This window comes from Corticium candelabrum, chromosome 6, assembly GCF_963422355.1.
Source record: "Corticium candelabrum chromosome 6, ooCorCand1.1, whole genome shotgun sequence".
In the NCBI taxonomy this organism is placed as follows: domain Eukaryota; kingdom Metazoa; phylum Porifera; class Homoscleromorpha; order Homosclerophorida; family Plakinidae; genus Corticium; species Corticium candelabrum.
The window spans coordinates 1,955,011-1,974,612 of NC_085090.1; the positions used below are offsets into that span (position 1 = coordinate 1,955,011).

At 44.0% G+C, this 19,602-nt stretch overlaps 4 protein-coding genes and 1 long non-coding RNA gene across 6 annotated transcripts; 4 read left to right on the forward strand and 1 right to left on the reverse strand.

The window, feature by feature from the left end:
• Window positions 1-4,748: 4,748 nt before the first annotated feature.
• Window positions 4,749-5,437, forward strand: LOC134181550 (uncharacterized). The gene has a single exon (XM_062648822.1). The coding sequence runs from the start codon at window positions 4,763-4,765 to the stop codon at window positions 5,435-5,437; it is 675 nt and encodes a 224-aa protein (XP_062504806.1). The 5' UTR covers window positions 4,749-4,762.
• A 7,047-nt stretch (window positions 5,438-12,484) lies between these two features.
• LOC134181551 (putative ATP-dependent DNA helicase Q1) lies at window positions 12,485-13,888 on the forward strand. The gene is made up of 4 exons (XM_062648823.1): window positions 12,485-12,736; window positions 13,228-13,407; window positions 13,480-13,713; window positions 13,793-13,888. The coding sequence occupies exons 1-4, from the start codon at window positions 12,485-12,487 to the stop codon at window positions 13,886-13,888; spliced, it is 762 nt and encodes a 253-aa protein (XP_062504807.1).
• On the forward strand, window positions 13,276-14,637 carry LOC134181306 (uncharacterized). Its single transcript, XM_062648555.1, has 3 exons — window positions 13,276-13,407; window positions 13,480-14,226; window positions 14,293-14,637. Exons 2-3 carry the CDS (start codon window positions 13,891-13,893, stop codon window positions 14,635-14,637), a joined length of 681 nt encoding a protein of 226 aa, XP_062504539.1. The 5' UTR covers window positions 13,276-13,407; window positions 13,480-13,890.
• Window positions 14,608-18,144, reverse strand: LOC134181305 (uncharacterized). 2 transcript variants are annotated; one of them, XM_062648554.1, is made up of 11 exons: window positions 18,023-18,144; window positions 17,704-17,969; window positions 17,556-17,633; window positions 17,127-17,485; window positions 16,897-17,068; window positions 16,750-16,832; window positions 16,204-16,494; window positions 16,033-16,141; window positions 15,803-15,966; window positions 15,257-15,735; window positions 14,608-15,187 (listed from the first exon to the last, which is right to left on the reverse strand). In XM_062648554.1, the coding sequence occupies exons 1-11, from the start codon at window positions 18,073-18,075 to the stop codon at window positions 14,791-14,793; spliced, it is 2,451 nt and encodes an 816-aa protein (XP_062504538.1). In that variant the 5' UTR covers window positions 18,076-18,144; the 3' UTR covers window positions 14,608-14,790. The 2 variants fall into 2 exon arrangements, with proteins under 2 accessions (XP_062504538.1, XP_062504537.1); XM_062648553.1 differs by having other exon boundaries at window positions 16,750-16,835.
• LOC134181307 (uncharacterized) lies at window positions 17,470-17,936 on the forward strand. The gene is made up of 3 exons (XR_009970123.1): window positions 17,470-17,652; window positions 17,716-17,775; window positions 17,830-17,936. It is a non-coding gene; the product is annotated as an uncharacterized LOC134181307 (long non-coding RNA).
• Window positions 18,145-19,602: the final 1,458 nt, after the last annotated feature.

Sequence of the window (19,602 nt, forward strand, 5' to 3'; positions counted from 1 at the left end):
ATGTATGTCACGTAACGACGGCCAACGATTTTGTTAGATAAAATTTCTGGTGGTCCCTCTCGAAGAGGAGCCACAACTGGGGTTGGGGGTTGTAGGCACTTCGGCAACACGTTGTCACCAGTCCAGGTGAGTACACAAACGTCAACATTGCTAGAGGCAGTATTGGAAGGTGTGGGAATCATTGACCCCAAAGTGGATAAGGATGTCATATACGATACACCCTCGAGAAGACGCACGACCGTATGCAGTAGCTACCCTCGTCGGGTTTCGTTACCATATCACGACGAAGTGAAAGACGAATTAGAAAGAATGCGCTCAGTACAGGCAATTCGACAACACCTGGTCTGAAATCGTCTTGTCATGAGGTTTCGACTAATGTAATTATCAACTCGGTAGCTTCACGTTTTGGAGATATCCGGGGTTCTTTCACCGCGTAGCGCACGTAGTAGAACGTGCACCACTAACTATCAGTCCGAACTCAGATGACTCAACACGCGGGTGTAAATAGATGAACCGGCTAAGAATTAACTGCATGGATGCGCGATACACAGAAGGATGCAGTGAAGGAGTGGTTTCGCAACAGCAGTTAACATGCAGTACAGAATGGTAATAAGAAGTGCATTTATTACTACTGACACGTGGTATGTTAGTTGTGAGTATACTACTACAGTCTGCTATTACTACAAGAGGTTTTGTCGTTGTTTTTAATTAATTATTACCCCTTCTCTGTATACAAGCAGTCAGTACAAGTTGTTACAAAATAATGTCGGATACGGACTCTGAACGACTCGAGGGGAGTGAACTCAAAGTGGCTTGTCCTGTGTCTCTTGCTTCAAGCTCAGAGATGGTTAGTCTTGGCTGGAATTATTATCTCTGTCATACTCAGGGGCGGCGGAGCCGGGGGGGCTGGGGGGCTAGAGCCCCCCCAACTTTATCAACTTTATGCTGTAGAATAACTGTTTGCTGGTACATATGTATATCATGCATTTGCTTTTGTATACGTGGAGCCTTTGGGCCGTTACGCGCTGTTCTGAATAGAACAATAGTTGCTGAGAGGCGTTGCGTTGAGAAACCTCAAAGACTCTAAGATTTCAACTCGCAACTGCGACGATGGAACGGTGTGACACGTCGGTATGCCATTAATACAGGCTATACCAATGTGTGCGTCTATTAGTCTAGCACGGTACCAACTATTTAGTAAGAAATCGCCAAAAGCTGAACAACTGCCACCTACCATGTATGCATTAAACCATGCAGCACACACGTCGATCCAACTATCATGGCGTAGATTTACCGCCTAATTAATAAACGGAGCAGTGTGAGTACAACTACGTATAAAACAACATTAGCTAAATCAAGAAAAAACGCTGTAAACCCAAGTTGCGTTCTTCTCAAGACGGTCTTGTGTCCAAGGCTTCAGTTACGCAAATTGTTATGCTCTAGTGCAGGTGTCGCACACTTCCAACGCTGCCAACACTCAAAATATTTATGTACTACAACATCTCTTTACATCCGTAATAGGTATATGACAGCAGAGTTGAATCTCTAACTGCTATGCCTCCTCCCAAAACGAAATGAGTTGCGTCGATTTAATGACATGTAACGTACTTGGCTAAATTCCTACCGAACTTGTCAGAAGTGACCGGACTGTTACGCGAGTTACTCAAGGAAAGCTCTGCTTGGGGTCAGAAACCCGAGCAACAAAAACATTTGGAAAGTTGAAACAGCTGTTGGCTAGTTCGCCGGTGTTAGCCTATTACTTACTGTCCAGAACACAGAACCATAGTATCTGGGCATGCGTCGTCCTACTGCATGGGGCAGTGTTATTACAGGTACAATAGGATGAATGGTGAGCACCCATTGCATACGTTTCACGTGCCCTTACTAACGCAGAAAAACGCTATGCATCACAGTGGAAAAAGAAGCACTGGCGAATACATGGGGATGTGAACGATTCGCGAAGTATTTGCTAGGAAGACCAGAGCCATTCACGGTGGAGACGGATCACAAGCCGTTACATTAACAATCCTATACTTTAATACGCCAACCCACGCTTCCGTCTCTCTGGATGTCTGTAACGCGCCTATCGACACGACGCCTCTCTTGGATCGTCGCGAAACGCAGCGGCCCGGTCGAGTTCGGCCGTTGGAGACGAACGGTCGAGTCGGATTTCGCCCGGATTGCCTCCGACGGCCAGAAACGAGACTTTGGCGGCCTGAAATGAGATGGGCCGGAGTTCTGTAATTGCCATAACGGGTAGAGAGTGCAAGATGCGTTCGCTGCAGTCGGAGTAAGCCGGCTCACCGGGCCGATTCTGCGTGCGTCGTACGTCTTTTTCGCGTCTTCTTGCCATCCTCTGGTCTAGATTAGAGTGCAAGATGCGCACGGTGCAGCAGAGGTTTCAAGCCGGCTCATCGAGCCGCGTGTTCGTGCGTGTGCAAACGCGCAAAGATAGATTGCAACCGTCCACATAAACATTATAAACCGACTATGTTTACGTTTTATCTCCTTGATGGAATGTTTGGTTATATAACAATATACAGTACGCAGCCATTCGGACTTTCAGTTTATGAAATTTCCATCACACGTGTACACGGCGCAGCTTCTTCTAGACAAAATACACAGAATAAGAAAATTGCTCATTGCTAGTTGTTTGTGTATACTGGTGTACAAATGGGGTATACGCCATTAAATAATACTAGTTCTCAATATACAAGATTTAAGCTAATGTCCTCCTAGGCTATAGTATACAAAGGTAAAGTGCGCCTCGCCCGATACTACTACAGCGCGGATTACGTCCCAGGGAAAGATCTCAGTGGCGAATCCAGTGTCCAGACCACCATTAGAAGAAGGAAACGATTTGAGCCTGTAGATTCTCATTTTATGCCTAATTTGTTGCCAGATCTAGTGGCAGTGAAGACGTTTAGATTTTAATTGGATTACTGATGTTGCTGTGGCACGAGGGTTCATTTTCCACCTTTTTTATTTTACTTTGTAGGCTTCTCTTTCATAATTTATTGCGTATAATTATAATTTACAGTATATACTGCACACAACCCATCAGTTATCACACACACACGCACACACGCACACAAACCCAATCCACCTCCAATCTGACCAAGCTTATCATTAATAGCAACCAGACGTTCTTTCTCCACTTCAGATTCAAAGTCTACACAAACAAAAAATTCGGTAGCCACCGAAGCTGCAAAACCAAAGCCGGTCATGTCAATTATTCTCTGAGAATCAAGTACCTGAGATGAAGTGCGATTACACTTCAATTTTCCAATGTATTGATACGTACCAGCAGTATTGGCATGTGTAGATTATGCAGCTTGGATCACAAATCCCAAACTCTAGGTCAGGCAATTCCCCCGTATTTGCAAGCAATTCCAGAATATGTACCACAATATTTACCTGTAGACAATAAATACACAACAGAATATGACACATTTCCGGTTTACTTGTACTAATTTTAGAAAGTCTTCTTGTTTTCCTAGTTAATAAGAAACGCGCGCAAAAGTTTTCTCAAACATCTGAAAAGCAATCACAAAAGCCATTCCATAGTCTGCGCATCCGCTTAGAGACCTTTTCCATCGTCAAAATGAGTCGTGAAAGGCAACTCCGCGATACTCTGCTATTACACCGCTCTGGTACCAAGAAGCCATCCAAGATCTGTCAAGAGATAGAACTGTTTCTCGCTCTACAGTGTACCATCAAGACATTAGACACTGGAGAAGGAATCGAACGCAGAACTTCCGGTGGAAGACCAAGAAAACTAGCAGAAAAATAGCGAACATCACTAATGAACATGACACAACATGGAACAACAAAAGTCAGCAAACAAACTTGCCCATCAGATGGCAGCGCAGGAAGGAGTTGTCGTCAGTTCTGCCACCATCAGAAGAGAACTTCATGACGCAGGCTATCGGTACACTTTACCTAGAAACATTCCGCTGCTAACTGAAGCGAAAGAAAGAGAAGTGTAGACTGGTGCTCTGACCGTGCAGCTGATGCCTGGAACAAAACAATCTTCACAGATGAGACCACTTTTCAGCTGTACCGCAATACCGTCCATGTCTGGGTTCCAGCAGCTGTTGAACCAGTCAATCCGCTTCCTTGTCAAGGCCCCAAAAATCCACACCTGAAGTGGGATAAGCTCGCGCGAAACAACTGTTTTGAAAACGTTCAAGACAAACATGACAACCGCCATTGTTATCGACATTCTGGAAGAGTGTCTTCTTGAATCGGCTGATACACTTTACCCAGACGGATGGCGTCTTCAGCTTGACAATGCTCCTACGCATACAGCTCGTCAAACTCAGCGGTGGCTGCAAGACAACGGCGTCACGGTTCTCGATTGGCCCGCTAACTCAGTAGATCTTGCGCCAATAGAAACCTCTGGGCGGTCATTAAGAGGCGTGTTGAGCTTCGTAGGCCTCAAAACGTCTACGAACTTAAGACGCAATTCAGGCGGAGTGGCAGTTGCTCACGCTTGTGATCTGTCGCCATACGTCGAACGCATGTCTAGCCGAATATGCGCCTTTGTGTAGATAGCGGGGGAAATACTATCAAAAAATAAAAGGATAACACAAGCTACTGATGCGCACTTGTGTGTTTCCAAAAGTATAGCGAACCTACTGTAATGTAGTGTATGGTCACGTGATACTTCAGTGATGTATTTAGCCTGCAGCGCTATAATAATAGCTCATTCTTGATACCCCCCACTTGCGCGTGCCAAAGACATTACATTGGTGACAAGATGGACAATTGTGTACCTACAGCCTTTGAAGGTTATGATGACTTGCTGGTATTTCTGGATCGCGTTACTGTCTGGTCACAGTTGAAGGGTTTTTCTGGAGAAAAGAGGGCTCTCGCCCTAGCATCACGCTTGGAAGGGGCTGCATTTGATAACTACCGACGCCTGTCGGTGGACGACAAAACAAGTTTTGACGCAATCGTCAGTTCGCTAAAACGTGAGTTTCTACGTGGCGGAGCAGATCGCATGCAGGCAGTTACTGACCTACGACGACGGAAATGGGCTGTTACTGCAGAATCTGTTGGTGCGTTTGGTCATGATGTTCAACGACTTGTTCGTTTATCTTACCCTAGTTTTGACGTGGATTCGGTAACTACAGTGGCTCGAGACGCGTTTTTGGAAGGGTTGCCGCATGAGTTCCAAGTTCAGCTTCGTTTGAGTGGAGATACAGCTTTAAAATCAGTGGCAGAATTAAGTGAAGTACATCGTTTACAGATAGCAGGTATCGGTGAGAGAAAACAAAGCGGGACGATGCCGGCACTTTCACGTGATTTCAGTCAATCGTCTGGTTCCAGTCATTTGTCAACTGGCGAAAATACACGACGTCATAATTGCCGATCATTAACATTTGACAGGTCGGCGGATGCCGATGGCGTTGGTCATGTCAGAATCCATTAGGTAATCTCCGTATCGCTATGGGCGACGTCGATTGCGGACGGGACGTTGGATTCGAACTGCATCATTGCAACGACCTATTGAGGAAGAATATTTCTGCTTCCGCTGCAAGCTTGTCTTCGGACATGCAGCACTTGTTTAAAGAAGAATTACACATTTCTTCAACTGATATTCTGTATAGAACAAATCCTGGAGTTGGATCACAAATTGTGGTACACCATCAAAGTTAATTCCAGAGGTTCTTAGACTGGCGCACGATGAACATTTGGCAGGTCATCAGGGTTCTAAGAAAACTTTGCTTCGGGTTTTGAGTCGTTTTTGATGGCCAACCGTTCGTAAAGATGGAGAAAACTACACGCAATCTTGCACTGTTTGTGCTGAAAGAATGCCTGTCAACATTAAAGCTCGAGCTCCCCTGTTGGAAAGACCGTCATCAGCAAAACCATTTGAGGTTATTGAAATGGACATCAAAGGTCCTCTACCGAAAACCGACGGCGGATATCAATACATTTTTGTTATACAAGATGCCTTCTCGCGGTATGCAGAAATGTGTGCCATACGGAGACAAACAGCCGATGAAGTTTGTGAGAAACTACAAGAATGGATTGGAAGGTATGGTATTCCAACACATTTTCATTCAGATAATGGTCCTTGTTTTGTAAGTCATGTCTTTAAAGAATTTTGCAAACAATACGGTATTCGACATTCGCTTTCAACAGTTACACCTTATCATCCACAGGCTAATGGATCTGTTGAACGTCTTAACCGCTCTCTGGGTGAATCTTTGTCTAAGATGGTTGCGTCACATCAACGAGATTGGTATGACCATCTCTTTGCGGCACAATTTGCTCACAATACAGCATACCACGAAACCATGGGGGATACACCTTATAGAATCGTTCAAAGATTCCCCAAGAACTATGTTACACGTAGCAGCGGATCTGGTATATTCTGAGTCGAGAGATGAACATCAACTACCTACCGTGTATGCTGACCAAGAACAGGAGAAAGTTGCAGAAATGTACGCTAATGTCGAAAGTAGATCCAAGCAGATGAAGGAAGCTAGACAACAACAATATCAAAAAAAGTTCAAAATTTTCGTAAGTATAAGATCGGTGACCTGGTATGGATAACAGCAACGTCTCGACGGGTGAAGAAGTCTCGATCACTGTCTCCCTTTGTCAGATGTCGTCTATTTGCTGCAAAGATGTCGCGGAAAGAAAGTTATTCTGTTCATCACGATCGGATGAAACCATACAAGTCAAGGCCCGCACATCTCACATCGAATAAACGATCGGAAGTGATATGTCAACCGATTGATAATCTCCAACACGATAAGACGGATCCTGGACGGGATAAAGGGTCCAAGGAATGGGAATGTTGTTCAGGAGACGTTGACCAACCGGAGAATGGCAGCAATGACGATATGGACCAACTGGAGAATGATAACGAAGACAGTATGGGTGAAGACCACAATGGTGATGATGCAGTTCGAATCCAACGTCCCGTCCGCAATCGACGTCGCCCACAGCGATACGGAGATTACCTAATGGATTCTGGCATTGATTCTAGTATGGACTCTGATTAAGTCTATTCGCTAATTAAGCTAATTAGAGAAGAGTATTGTACACACTTTTTAGAGGGGAGTGATGTCATGTAGTGTATGGTCACGTGATATTTCAGTGATGTATTTAGCCTGCAGCGCTATAATAATAGCTCATTCTTGATACCCCCCACTTGCGCGTGCCAAAGTCATTACACTACGAGCATACACAGTAGTTCTCTTCTATCTAGAAAACGAACTAACGCGAAACGGATGCGCTTCTCCTCACACTACCCATGGCTACGCCTCCAAGAGTAAATGTGTCAATAGTTTGGCGCGGGCTGTAGCTTTCACTCAGTCACAGTCAAGCTGGTCAGGCTACAAACCACGTATGTAGTAAATCCCTCCCACTGGCAGTTGCACAAATGGATTTAGCCACTAGCACCTGTGGCAAAGACGTTGAGGTAACTAAAAGCTGCCATCAGCTCATTCAAGCACGTCACCACTCTAATCGATGTTCTTGCACAGGTAACTACCACGGAAAATGATTTTGAATGTTCTCCTATAACATATCCAGACTCAGACAGAGAGATACTTCCAAACGAAACACCACCACGTCACAATTTGAAAGATCCGGGCAAAGACATTAAAGTACTGTACTTCTTAATCAAACACCAGTAAATCACAACTTAGCTATATGTACATAGTTATTACAAGTAATGTACTCATGCACAACCATGTGATTCAAATGTATGGAAAACCCAGCTCGCTTGTCTTCAGGAGAGGTACCTCTCCTGTTATCATCGCATCTGAGGAAGGAATTCATCAAGGAGATCCTTTGGGACCTGTCATATTTGCAACCGCCATTCAGTCGGTGTTAACTAATGTCCAGAACTCTCACCCTTCAGTAAGAGTCCTGGCCTACCTGGATGAGGTATTTTTGCTGGGTGAGGCAGATGTTCTGGCTGCTTTTTGTGATTTGAAAAAGTCCTTTTTAGCTATCAATTTGCTCATAGCCGACAAAAAGTGCGAGACATTTTCTACTTCATCCTCAACTGTTGTCAAAGGATTTGATGGAGTTCCCGTGTCTAACGAAGGAGCTCTCTTTCTTGGTTCTCCAATTGGTACAGCTTCATTTGTTACTTCCTCTTGTACCACAATAGCTCAATCAAAGATTTCACTGTGCAATCAGCTTACCAAATTAGATGATGTCCAAAGTGCTATGTTGTTATTACGATGCTGTCATGTCACCAGCCTGAACCACTTGGCCAGGACAGTCCAGCCTGATTTACTGGTTCCCGCCTCTACAATCCATGACTCTAAGACAAAGGAAACATTTTCTGAAGTCTTAGGTTATGACATGATAGCTGACAACTTTTGGCTTCAATCTTCTTTTGCTTTCAGTGAGACAACCTGCATTTGTTGCATCCTGGGCTAATGCTATCAAGAATCTGCCATTCCGGTTTCCTGATTTACGACCTCTCATAGACACCCTCTTGAATTCTTCATCCTCTCCAATCATTTAAGGCTATAGCACAATCTGTCCCTCCAGGAAAGCATATCTCTGACTACTTGTCAAGTGTTGAGAAAGTTCAACATCAGTTGTCTTCAGTTGCTGCTACTTCCAAGGCTGAGAATCTATTGGATAATTTTTCCCAATGCTAGAGATGCAGCCCGCCTTCGCTCATCAAAAGGAAAGGGGGCTGGGGCGTGGTTAAACGCAATTCCCACGTCGGAAGCGTTCGCACTTAGTTCTTGCGAATTCCGCTTGGCGTTCTTCCTTCGTTTGGGTTTGCCCATATCACTCTCCAATTGGACAACGACCTGTAACTGTGGTGCTGACATAGATGACAGCGGTTACCATTTGTTGACTTGTAAAACAGATGGTGGGCCTGTGCAGTCTCATGAGACAATTTCTTCCAACTGGTCAGACTGTTTTCGCAAGCTGCATATCCATCATCGCAGGGAGCCAAGGAACAGGTACATCACTACAGACAACAGACCGGACATCGTCTTTTTTCGACTCCGACACTGGATACAATATCGATCTCGACATCTCCCTTGCTCACCCGTGAAGCAGTGACATCATCCCCACATCTGCTGGTGTTGATGGTGCAGCTGCAGACAGGAGAGCGGACAGAAAGAGAGCAAAATATAACAAACAACAACTACAAGGAGGGTCAATTGTCAGTGCAATTCCATTGGTAATGGAACACTTTGGAGCATGGGGGTTTGATGCATGGAAATTCTTAAAAAAGATAGCAAAGAAGTCATCAGATGAAGTCGGAAGACTAACTGCAGCGGAGTTTATCGACTTCTGGAGCAAACGCTTTTCGGTCCAACTCCAAAGGTGCAATGCGAACGTCATCTCTAAGAAGTCATCTTCATTGACTGGTGTCAACAGAAGTGACTTTTATGGCACTCAGTTCTTTAGCCACTAGCTGACACCGAGCTAGGGCTTTGCACGTAGTGTAGCTGCTTTTAGAGTTTCTAGAGTTTCTAGAGTTTCTAGAGTTACTAGTTCCTTCAAGTTTTGTTTTGAATTTAGTTTAGTTCACGAACATTGATAGCAGTTGGACAGCATATGTAGTTATTTGCATTGCGGAAATGTATCATAGATAAAATGTTCAAATAAATGTGTTTGACAGACAGACAGACACCTTCAAGGCTATTCTATCGCTCCAATCCATTACTGAATCACAATGGAGTCAATGTACCATGCCTGTGAAATATGGAGGTTTTGGTTTGACGTCTGTAAGAGATGTTGCCTCTGCGGCATATCTAGCAAGTTGGGCTCATTCTGTAGCTACTTTACCTAAAAGGTTCCCAACTCTTTGGGAGTCACCTGAGTTCTTGGTAAATAACACGAACAATATTCAAGTCTCATTGGACAATGCCACAGTGGAATATAACGATTCTCTTGGTCATGGTGACGTTTCTCAGGTGAGAGGATTTTGTGATCTACTTGTCAACAACACAAAAAGCTTCAGCACCGTTTCTCTGCCCAAGTCTTTTCAAGCAAAGTCGAGATGTGTCTAGGGACAGCTGGTGATGCCAAGGGCAAGGCTCGTTTACGATCAGTTGAAAGAATAGGTAGTGGCTCATGGCTTGAAGCGGTTCCCTTCTCAGAAAAGCTTGCGTTTAATCCCAGCGAGTTTCGCTTAGCGGCTCTATTGAGGATGGGTTGCCCAATGCTATTTGGAGGTTGGCTGTCACACTGTGAATGTGGGAAAGTTCTCGACAAAGATGGATACCATCTTAGTTATAAACATGGAGGAGGCCCTATATGGCAGCATGATTCTGTTGTGAATGGATGGTCTGAATGCTTGCGTGAAGTAGGTCTGCACCACAGAAAAGAACCAAGAGACAGATACACAAATAATGATACAAAAGATTAGCCTTTTGAAGTTTGAGACAGAGACAAGGATTAGTGTATATTTAGTGTTGTAATTGTGCTTATAATGTATTGAAATAAATGAAGACAGACGGCAGACATCCCGGATGAATGAAAGCGGCACTTACAGCCTAAGCCTGGTTCACAATATTGACGCCGACGTCAACGTCAACGCGGTGTCGTGACGTCCACTTGGACGTCGAATTATGAACAACAAAGCGGCGTCAACGAGGCTTCATGACGTAGGAGTAGAGCAAAGTTCTATTCCAGCGTCAAAACCGGAAGTGCTCAGCGTCAAATGTAACCATGTGGGCATTTTTAGCCCACAAGTACAAACGTCCAACGTTGAAGAGCTGCTGTCAGATGCCGAAGCTACAAGGGAGCACAGGTTAGCATATTGCCACGAACAATCCACAACCAGTTACATCGAAAATCGAAACTGACTCCATCAGATGCGCGTATTTACCCTATGGGGCGATGAAGGTATCACCAGTTGATGGGCAATGTATCTATCACGTAACGATGGCCAACGGGCTTGCTCGTTATCTAAGATTTCTGGTGGTCCCTCTTGAAGAGGAGCCACAACTGGGGTTGGGGGTTGTGGGCACCTCGGCAACACGGTGTCACCAGTCCAGGTGAATACACAAACGTCACCATTGTTAGAGGCAGTATTGGAAGGTGTGGGAATCTTTGACCACAAAGTGGATAAGGATCCAGTGGCGAGCCAATGTAGAGAGACGTTTGGAGGAATAGGATGTCTAAATCATTATCATATACGATACACGTTCGAGAAGACGCACGGCCGTATGCCGTAGCTACGCCCCCGTCGGGTTTCGTTACCACATTACGACAAAAGTGACAGACGAATTAGAATGAATACGCTCAGTACAGGCAATTCGACAACACCTGGTCTGAAATCGTCTTGTCATGAGGTTTCGACTAATGTAATTATCAAATCGGTAGCTTCACGTTTTGGAGATATCCGGGCTTCTTTCACCGCGTAGCGCACGTAGTACGTGCATCACTAACCATCAGCCCGGACTCAGATGACTCAACATGCGGGTGTAAACGGCTGAACTGGCTAAGAATTACCCGCATGGATGCGCGTGACACAGAAGGATGTAGTAAAGTAGTGGTTTTACAACAGCAGGTGACATGCATTATAGAATAGTAATAAAAAGCGCATTTATTACTACTCACACATGGTACTACAGTCTACTACTACTACAAGAGGTTTTATCGTTGTTGTTAATTAATTATTGTGCCTACTCTGTATACAAGCAGTTGGTACAAGTTGTTACAAAATGTCGGATACGGACTCTGAACGACTCCAGGAGACTGAACTCGAAGTGGCTTGTCCTGTAACTCTTGCTTCAAGCTCAAAGGTGGTTAGTCTTGGCTGGAATTATTATCTGTGTCATACTGTTGAAAGTGCATCATTTGATCCAATTATACAATTTTTGCATCGCAGTTGAGAAAAACTACATAAACAAAGTATCTGTGTAAGAGGAGATGACGATCCCACGTACGAATTTTTGTTTAGATATCGCAGTTCTTCAGACGATCCTCCTAGAAGAGACTATACCACCGTCGGTGTTACCAAGACTACACGACCAAAGCTAATGTATTGAATCTTCTCCGTCGCAAGCAAGCAGAGTTCTCAGTGAAAGAGGCAGCTCAATCTCGTAGTGACAACACAAGACACGTTCGAGCGCTTATCCATGCAGCTACAGACTACATGCAGGTTTTGTAATTTGTCAAAAATACCAGCAAACAAAAGCCGACGAAAAGTCGTCTCGTTTCCTGTGAATTGGACACCGTAGCCTCGCAAGCCAGGCTCTTCCGCGGAGTCGCTGAGCTAACCGCACGTGAATCACACGAGGAGGAGGAGCTTTTACCGGAATTGCTCCAGCGCGAGAAGAGCCTGGTCGCTTTCGAGAACGTCATAGTGACGTGGGACCCCCGATCCGATTTCATAGCCTGATAAAGCTAATTCGATTGCTCTTAAAGAGCTAAATGGCATTGCGTTTGATACATGAAGCGCAAAGTACAGTACGCTTGCTATTGGTTAGAGAAGAAGGCGCGCAAAAAGCGTAGATATTTCTACTGTGTGATGGCGTCGCCGAAAAGTAGTGACTGGATTTACGAGAAAGCTACGCTTCTGCTGAAGAGCGTGTTTGGCTTCAGTGAGTTCCGACCCGGTCAATTGGAAGCTATACGATCAGTGGTACACGGAAACGACACGGTTGTTCGCTTGACGACCAGCGCTGGGAAGTCACTGTGTTACCAGCTACCTCCACTCATTGCGGGTAGTAATTTGTGTTGCCTGGTAATAAGTCCGCTGCGTGCACTGATGAATGATCAGGTAAGAATGGCATATTTGGCATCGTTCGCTCTTTATTTACTTACATGAGTGGTAGATGGAGAAATTGAAGCATCTTGGGCTCAGAGCTGCGTCATTTGTCCATCCGGGAGAACTAAAGTACGCTAGGACAAGCGACCTACAGCTCTGTCACTTTGGTTGGTGCATGACATCTCACATTTTAGTCTAGAAAGTTTCATGTACTAGTAATTAAATTATACATAAATTTAATATTATTAATATTGTACACACACCGTGACACTATACCAGACCTGAATGTGTTTTCAGTTTTCCTGTCTCCAGAATGTGCAACAAGTTTGGAATGGCTAGGGCAAATGAAAACGCTGACAAAACGAATCTCATTAATTGCCATAGATGAAGCTCATTGTGTCCAGGAATGGTACTTATTATGGCACTACACATATCCACAGACATACTATAGTTATGAAACCTTGTGATACAGGGGTGACTCTTTCAGAGTCCAATTCGCACAGCTACACAGACTTAGACAGTTTGCAACATGTCCAGTGATGGTGCTTACAGCAACAGCAACAAAGGCTACCATTGATGTCATAGCTGAGAGAGTTGGGCTTGATCATCCCAAAGTTATCAGAGGATCCTTAAACAGATCTAACTTGTTTTTTCTGTTCATGAAGAAAAAGGCAACAACTGAGGTTAGTATGAATAAAATTTGTAAATAAAAGTATACAAGTTATGCAAGGTCTTCTTTGCAATGATAACTCCAGTTCAGTTTAATGCCTATTATTGAAGACCTACGACAAGAAAGCAATGACTTCAAAAAGACGGTTATCTTTGTTCGAACAAAGGAATCAGCCACTGCCATTTGGCAGATGTTGTCGAAGACTGGGCTTGCAGAAATACACCATTCTTCTCTCACCACAGAGAGAAGAAGACAGTCAGAGAGCCAGCTCAAAAATTCACAGGTCTCGGTAGTTGTTGCTACCATTGGATTTGGCATGGTATCTTACAACATAGATATATCTAAATGTGAATGCCATGCAGTTATTCTGATAGAATTGCGGTTTCAATCTATTTCAGGGAATCGACATAAAAGACATCCGATTGGTAATCCTCTATGGGCTACCTGACTCTATTCCACAGATGTTCCAGGTATTTTTTATCCATGGTGTGTGACCATGCCTGCACAATTGTGTAGCTATTGTGTACAGATGTTTGGAAGAGCTGGACGAGATGGGCTACCTGCTACTACTGTACTGTTGTACAGACCATCTGAACTAAAAGCAAAATGTGTAAAAGATGACTTGAAAAGTTTGGTCAACGGTAAAAGATGCATTAGAAGTGTATTTATGGCAGCCTTGGACTCCGACCTGACAGAACAAGGGGGTTTGCCTTGCTGTAGCACTTGTCTTACTCACAGCCAGGATCCCAACAGACTGTTTGTCTACTCACACCATCCTTCACAGCGGAGAAGTAATAAAAGAAGTCATGTTCAGGTGACTGACGAGACTTTGGTGAGAAGGAACACATTTCTACTATGTATGAGGTATAAATTTTCCTTACCCTACTTATATCTATAGCCTGAAGACACCTTGAGATTGAAAAGAGCTTTAAGCAGATGGCGAGCAACTACAGCCGAGATAGAGGGTAAGAAAGGGCTTGGAGTGGAGATCATTGCCTCTAATAAGCTGCTAGACTACATAGCCAGGAACAGCAGTGAGTTGACGTCAGAGGAGAAGGTTGCATGCGTACCTGGTCTTTCACAGCGTCATGCCGCCTCCCTTTACGCTGTTCTTGAAGCCTGTCGTTCAAGGCTCGCGAGTGATGACGACAACGAGCTACCCGCACGCGAAATCCAACAACGTCAGTGTAGTCGAGGAGCTCTCACTGACATATCCAATTTCCCACACAATGACAAGTCCTAGAGTTAGTAATTCCTCCTACAAGTTACTTCGAATTCAATGTATATAATGTACAGAAATCACCTTATCAAGAATCTCTAATCTCTACATAACCGGCTTTTTTAAAAGCCACCAAAACGTCAGAGAGAGTCAAGAAAAGTAGCCTATAGCTAGCTACTAAAATAACTCTATATCATCCGGGTCCTCTACTTCCCGGCATTCCTGTGCTTGTTCGTCACTACGTTCTTCGTCTTTGCTCGTTTTAGCAAGGAATTTTGTGATCCATCCTGCCTCCTTCTTCCAAATGCCTAATCTACGAGGATCTGAAAACTTACAGTCCACTAAACGCCGCCCACTTTTTTCTGTTACAACTTCTTCGGCCAAGAGCACCTCTACCATGTCGTTTATGTCACCATCAGGAGATCTCACTGAATGGTATTTTTCTACTTGTCGGCCTAGTGTAGTATCTGCCATTTGCGTGGCTTCATAGAGAGCAAAGGCTGATCTTGAGACAACTGCCAAGTGTTTCTTTGTGAGATTAGGTCCCGCTGATCTTACTGCATTTTTGACGATTCTAGAAAGAGAGAGAAATGCTCAACTAAACTTGAAAAGCAAGGTATGCAATTGGTATGTAGCTAATTACAAGTTGTAATGTTCAATGAGTTGATCAACAGGCTTTCCGTGGCCTGCTTTTCCTGCAGTGTTGACCGTTCGATGGTGGGTGTGAATGTAGGCTACTTGAGTCGGCCAGTCGGCTGCCAGGTTTGCGAGCAGGTTAGCAGCCTCTGACGCATAGTTGGACTTGCCAGCTCCCAGGAAATACAACAAGAAGGTACGCCACATCCGTATAATTTCAGGCCCGTTCTCATACCTGATAGCTTGTCTTAGATTGGTATAGAGATACCCCATGCGCAGTAGAGTTCTATGGTACATGTAGATCTCATCTTCGTCGTCTGTGTCCGGATACTGAACATCTTTGATGGCAATAGTTTTTGATAATATCTCTTCTGCATTTTTCCTGAGCCAGTCAAATTCGATATTCTTGGGATGAGGTATGGGATCAGATTTCTTTTGAATTCCAAAATGTTTACATATTGCTGCTATAAGATGAGCTTCAAAGGCCTGCAAAGTCACAAGTTTAATTTTTCAAATCTATTTCAATGACTTAATTAAGTTTTTGATGTAGTACATGAGTCAAAAATTCGTCAGCAGGTCTAAATTTTTTCACGTTCTTATCAACTGAAGTTCGATGCACAATGTCTTGAAGGTGTTTCAGGGTACCGATAGCTATTGCTGAACCCCAGAGAGTTTGTATACAAACAGTGAGGCATTCCCAAGTGAAGTGAAAGTCTCCTGAAGAGGGAAATATGTGCCATCCTAAGATGTTCTTCAATTCAAAACATGTTCAATTTTATTCACCTGGTGACTCTTTTGCCCAAGTAAGCTTGTGAAGTTCTTGTGTTTCAGGTAAACGAAGCCTTCTAGCCCCTCTGATATTCTTGCAGGTCAGTTGGTCACCTACAATTGGCTAAACAGGAACTGTTATAATTATAAATGAGCTTGTCTGTTTTTATGCTTGACTGCACTTACAACCGGTGTTGTTTCTGACTTTTCTGTGTCTCGTGCAAAGTTTTCTAAGACTTGAATGTTGCCATCCGTACTTCCTTCGCTAATATCTAATATCTCGAGTGGTGCAACTACTGCTTTTGTTGGTGTCTTGTAGGGCACAGGACGTGGACACACACTTGTCAGATGTTGGAGGTAATCAAATTTGCTTGTCAAGAAGAACATGAGGTAGGACGTAGCATTTTCGTAGATTTCATCAGCATCTTTTGAAGATGGCAGAATATCTTCTTCTTTCAGGTCTTGTCGCCTCTTTGTCTACGTATTTATCAATAGCTACTCAAGCTTTGATCTAAAATAATTGTCTTTGTCTGTTGTCATTGGGTATATTCATGTGAGTGTTACTGCTTGTAGGAACGTGATTGTAGGAACGTGATTGTAGGAATGTGATTGTAGGAATGTGTTGATGTATTTAGTCTGTGTCTTTTTATCCCTGTGTCTGTCTACATACAGGTATTTGACTGGGTGTGCACTATAATAGCAGGTTGTACAAAAAGTAATTCTATCACTTACTGCTGTGGCTGTTGGCTGATCGGCTGGAATGTCATCAATTTGGATTACTAGTCTTGTGGTCATGTTCCACATTTTAGTCTGATCTTCTGTCATCAAGCAGTGATGCGAGTCATAATGTGAGTTATAATAGTGCAAATGTTGTTTTACCCTTTCTTTGGTGTGCTACATTTTTTGTTATGTTGAGGTTGTCGTAAACCCACAGGCATGGTCCCTTGCATATTTCTTTCACTTTTCTTTGTTCTTCTGCTATGCCTTCCAGATATCGCCAACCTTGATCGTAGGAGGCAGCAACTCCTAGATGGTTTAGGTCATGTATCACCTTGACAGAAATTTTTCTGGTTGTGGTTCTTCACAACTAATAAAGAATGTGCATGTACCTGTCGGTTAGTCCCCCTTCCAATCATCATCATAGTCATCATCAGTGGAATTGCCATTGCTTTGTTAGACCTGTGCTTTAGTAGCATTGACAGGGAAAGAGTTGCCCCCTTTTCTGCATCTTTTATGGTGTTGGTTGGTTCATTTGAGGTATCATATCGTAATGGAGGAAGTATAACTGCAATGAGCAAGTCATACAGGTGTGGTGCTTCCCTTCTCATTTGTAATGCCAAACTACTGAGTGAAAACTTTCCTATGGCATCCTCAGTAGTTGGACCTTGGATAACAGTTGGGTCTTTTGCCCGAATCAGGGACTCCATCTCAGAAATAAGACATAAGGTCACTGCTTCCCAGTTAATGTCTGCCAATGGACAAGAAAGGTAACATAAGAAATGATGCAATTCCTATTTTTGTTTTACAAATTAATTAACCTGGTGTTGTAGGGACGCTAGTTGATACTTCTGTGGGTACCAGTTGTTCAACTAAGGTCACTGCTTCCCAGTTAATGTCTGCCAATGGACAAGAAAGGTAACATAAGAAATGATGCAATTCCTATTTTTGTTTCACAAATTAACTAACCTGGTGTTGTAGGGACGCTAGTTGATACTTCTGTGGGTGCCAGTTGTTGAACAAAGTGCTGGTGAACTGCAGGTTTGAAACCAACATAGTAGTATTCCCTAGATTGACCTTTCTTCTTGCGTCTAGTACATTGGGGAAATGCTGTGAACACTATGAGCCCTATTTCTTTGTCACTCAACACTTCACCAAAGCGGTGGCGTACATCTTGTTGAACTTTCCAGACGGGAACTGAGTCCACATCAGATGGAGTGTATTGCTCACGCAGCCTGACAGTTGAGGACTGATTGAAATGAACGTATATGTGGTACTTTGAACTTACCAGGCAGCTCGCTCTGTACGGGAATGGCTCTCTCCACAGTGAACTGGAAACATAGTAGCAAAGACGTCTAGCTGTCTCTCCAGACCAAGCACTTTCCACACATGTACATGCAACCTCCAACCTTCTACAGTAGCCACTGATCTACCTATCTATAGAGTTTTCTTATATACTTGCTCTAGTTCTTTAATACAACATGCATATAGTCGCTATTGCCACTGACACAACGAGTGTACTTCTAGTGCGTCAGTGAACTTCCAAAACGTGCACTACTAAGAAATTTTAGTAACGTGTGTGAACAAGACAAAGGTCAAATATATCTAGCTACACGCCTTTCTACATCTGGTTGCATGAAGCCATAGCCATCTCGTTTAGTAGATCTAGGCTAGAACAAATTGTAGGCTTGCTACAAGTCTATAGACCTGACTCAGTACATAGTAGGTGCATGTCTTGTTGACAACGTACTATACGCATGCAGGACGTGTTGAAAATGCACGGACTCTGCGTGCTGCTTCAACTCTGAGTGCTACGTAATTACAGTAACCGCGTAGGCAATAAAGGAGTTCAGTTCTTCAAACTACTGCGCTGCTTGGTAGGCCTACTTGGCTGCAGTGAAGTCGTGACACAGACACCGCCATTTAGCTCTTTAAGAGCAATCGAATTAGCTTTATCAAGCTATGAAATCGGATCGGGGGTCCCACGTCACTATGACGTTCTCGAAAGCGACCAGGCTCTTCTCGCGCTGGAGCAATTCCGGTAAAAGCTCCTTCTCCTCGTGTGATTCACGTGCGGTTAGCTCAGCGACTGCGCGGAAGAGCCTGGCTTGCGAGGCTATGGACACCGCAGCTAATCGCCTTATAAAGGCTGCATGCACAACTAAACAAAGATGAAAATTTGCTGGTAACCAGAGGAGGTAGTGCATGCTGTCGCACATGCTGTCGCACATGCGTATTAACCGACAACACGCCTTACGGCAGTAGGCGCGGTCATTACTTTGGCTGATCTGTTCGCCGCAAGGTTGATCCTATTAGAAGCGAACGTGATGCGAGGTGTTGTTTTACGTGTTACTCTAAAGTCTGTTCGATTATTGGAGGACGTGGGAACTGCGGTTAATAGATAAGGAATTGAAGAGCTGAGACGGGCGTTGTTAATTCCGGCTAGTGAAATAAACGGCTCAACCCAGGACGCACTACAGATGCACGTGCAGAGAGCTAACTATCAATCCGCAGTTTGGGTAAGAGCTCTTCAAGCCAAACCGGTTGTACCCTCTCCTTGTGGGTATGGGTGGGCAATTGTGAATGATCGATTAACAATGAAATGGATGACACGGAAACCAGCACCTGATGACCTACTGCATGGTTTTAGTCAATTGCCGTTGTCATACCGGATGTAGTTCACGTCGACGTTCTTGTGTACGCGAAGGGATGCCTCGTACAGATGCTTGTGGTTGTGAAGACTGCGACAACCAAACCGCTTCATGTAGACGTGAAACAGACAGCCAAGGAAGTGACGATGAAGCAGAGTTCTAGAGCAGCCGACTTACTTTAGCTAGTTGTTAATTTGCTTCAAGTTTGCTGCACACA

Excerpts from the sequence above, each read along its gene's own strand:
- LOC134181550 (XM_062648822.1), top strand. The coding sequence starts at position 4,763 with ATGGACAATTGTGTACCTACAGCCTTTGAAGGTTATGATGACTTGCTG.
- LOC134181551 (XM_062648823.1), top strand. The coding sequence starts at position 12,485 with ATGGCGTCGCCGAAAAGTAGTGACTGGATTTACGAGAAAGCTACGCTT. Across the intron at positions 12,737-13,227 it reads GTGCACTGATGAATGATCAG|CTACACAGACTTAGACAGTT; the intron begins GTAAGAATGGCA and ends CAATTCGCACAG. Across the intron at positions 13,408-13,479 it reads AGAAAAAGGCAACAACTGAG|TTCAGTTTAATGCCTATTAT; the intron begins GTTAGTATGAAT and ends TGATAACTCCAG.
- LOC134181306 (XM_062648555.1), top strand. The coding sequence starts at position 13,891 with ATGCCTGCACAATTGTGTAGCTATTGTGTACAGATGTTTGGAAGAGCT. Across the intron at positions 14,227-14,292 it reads AGGTGACTGACGAGACTTTG|CCTGAAGACACCTTGAGATT; the intron begins GTGAGAAGGAAC and ends TTATATCTATAG.
- LOC134181305 (XM_062648553.1), bottom strand. The coding sequence starts at position 18,075 with ATGTTTCCAGTTCACTGTGGAGAGAGCCATTCCCGTACAGAGCGAGCT. Across the intron at positions 16,836-16,896 it reads TGTAGCACACCAAAGAAAGG|AAGATCAGACTAAAATGTGG; the intron begins GTAAAACAACAT and ends GCTTGATGACAG. Across the intron at positions 15,967-16,032 it reads TTGGGCAAAAGAGTCACCAG|GAGACTTTCACTTCACTTGG; the intron begins GTGAATAAAATT and ends TTCCCTCTTCAG.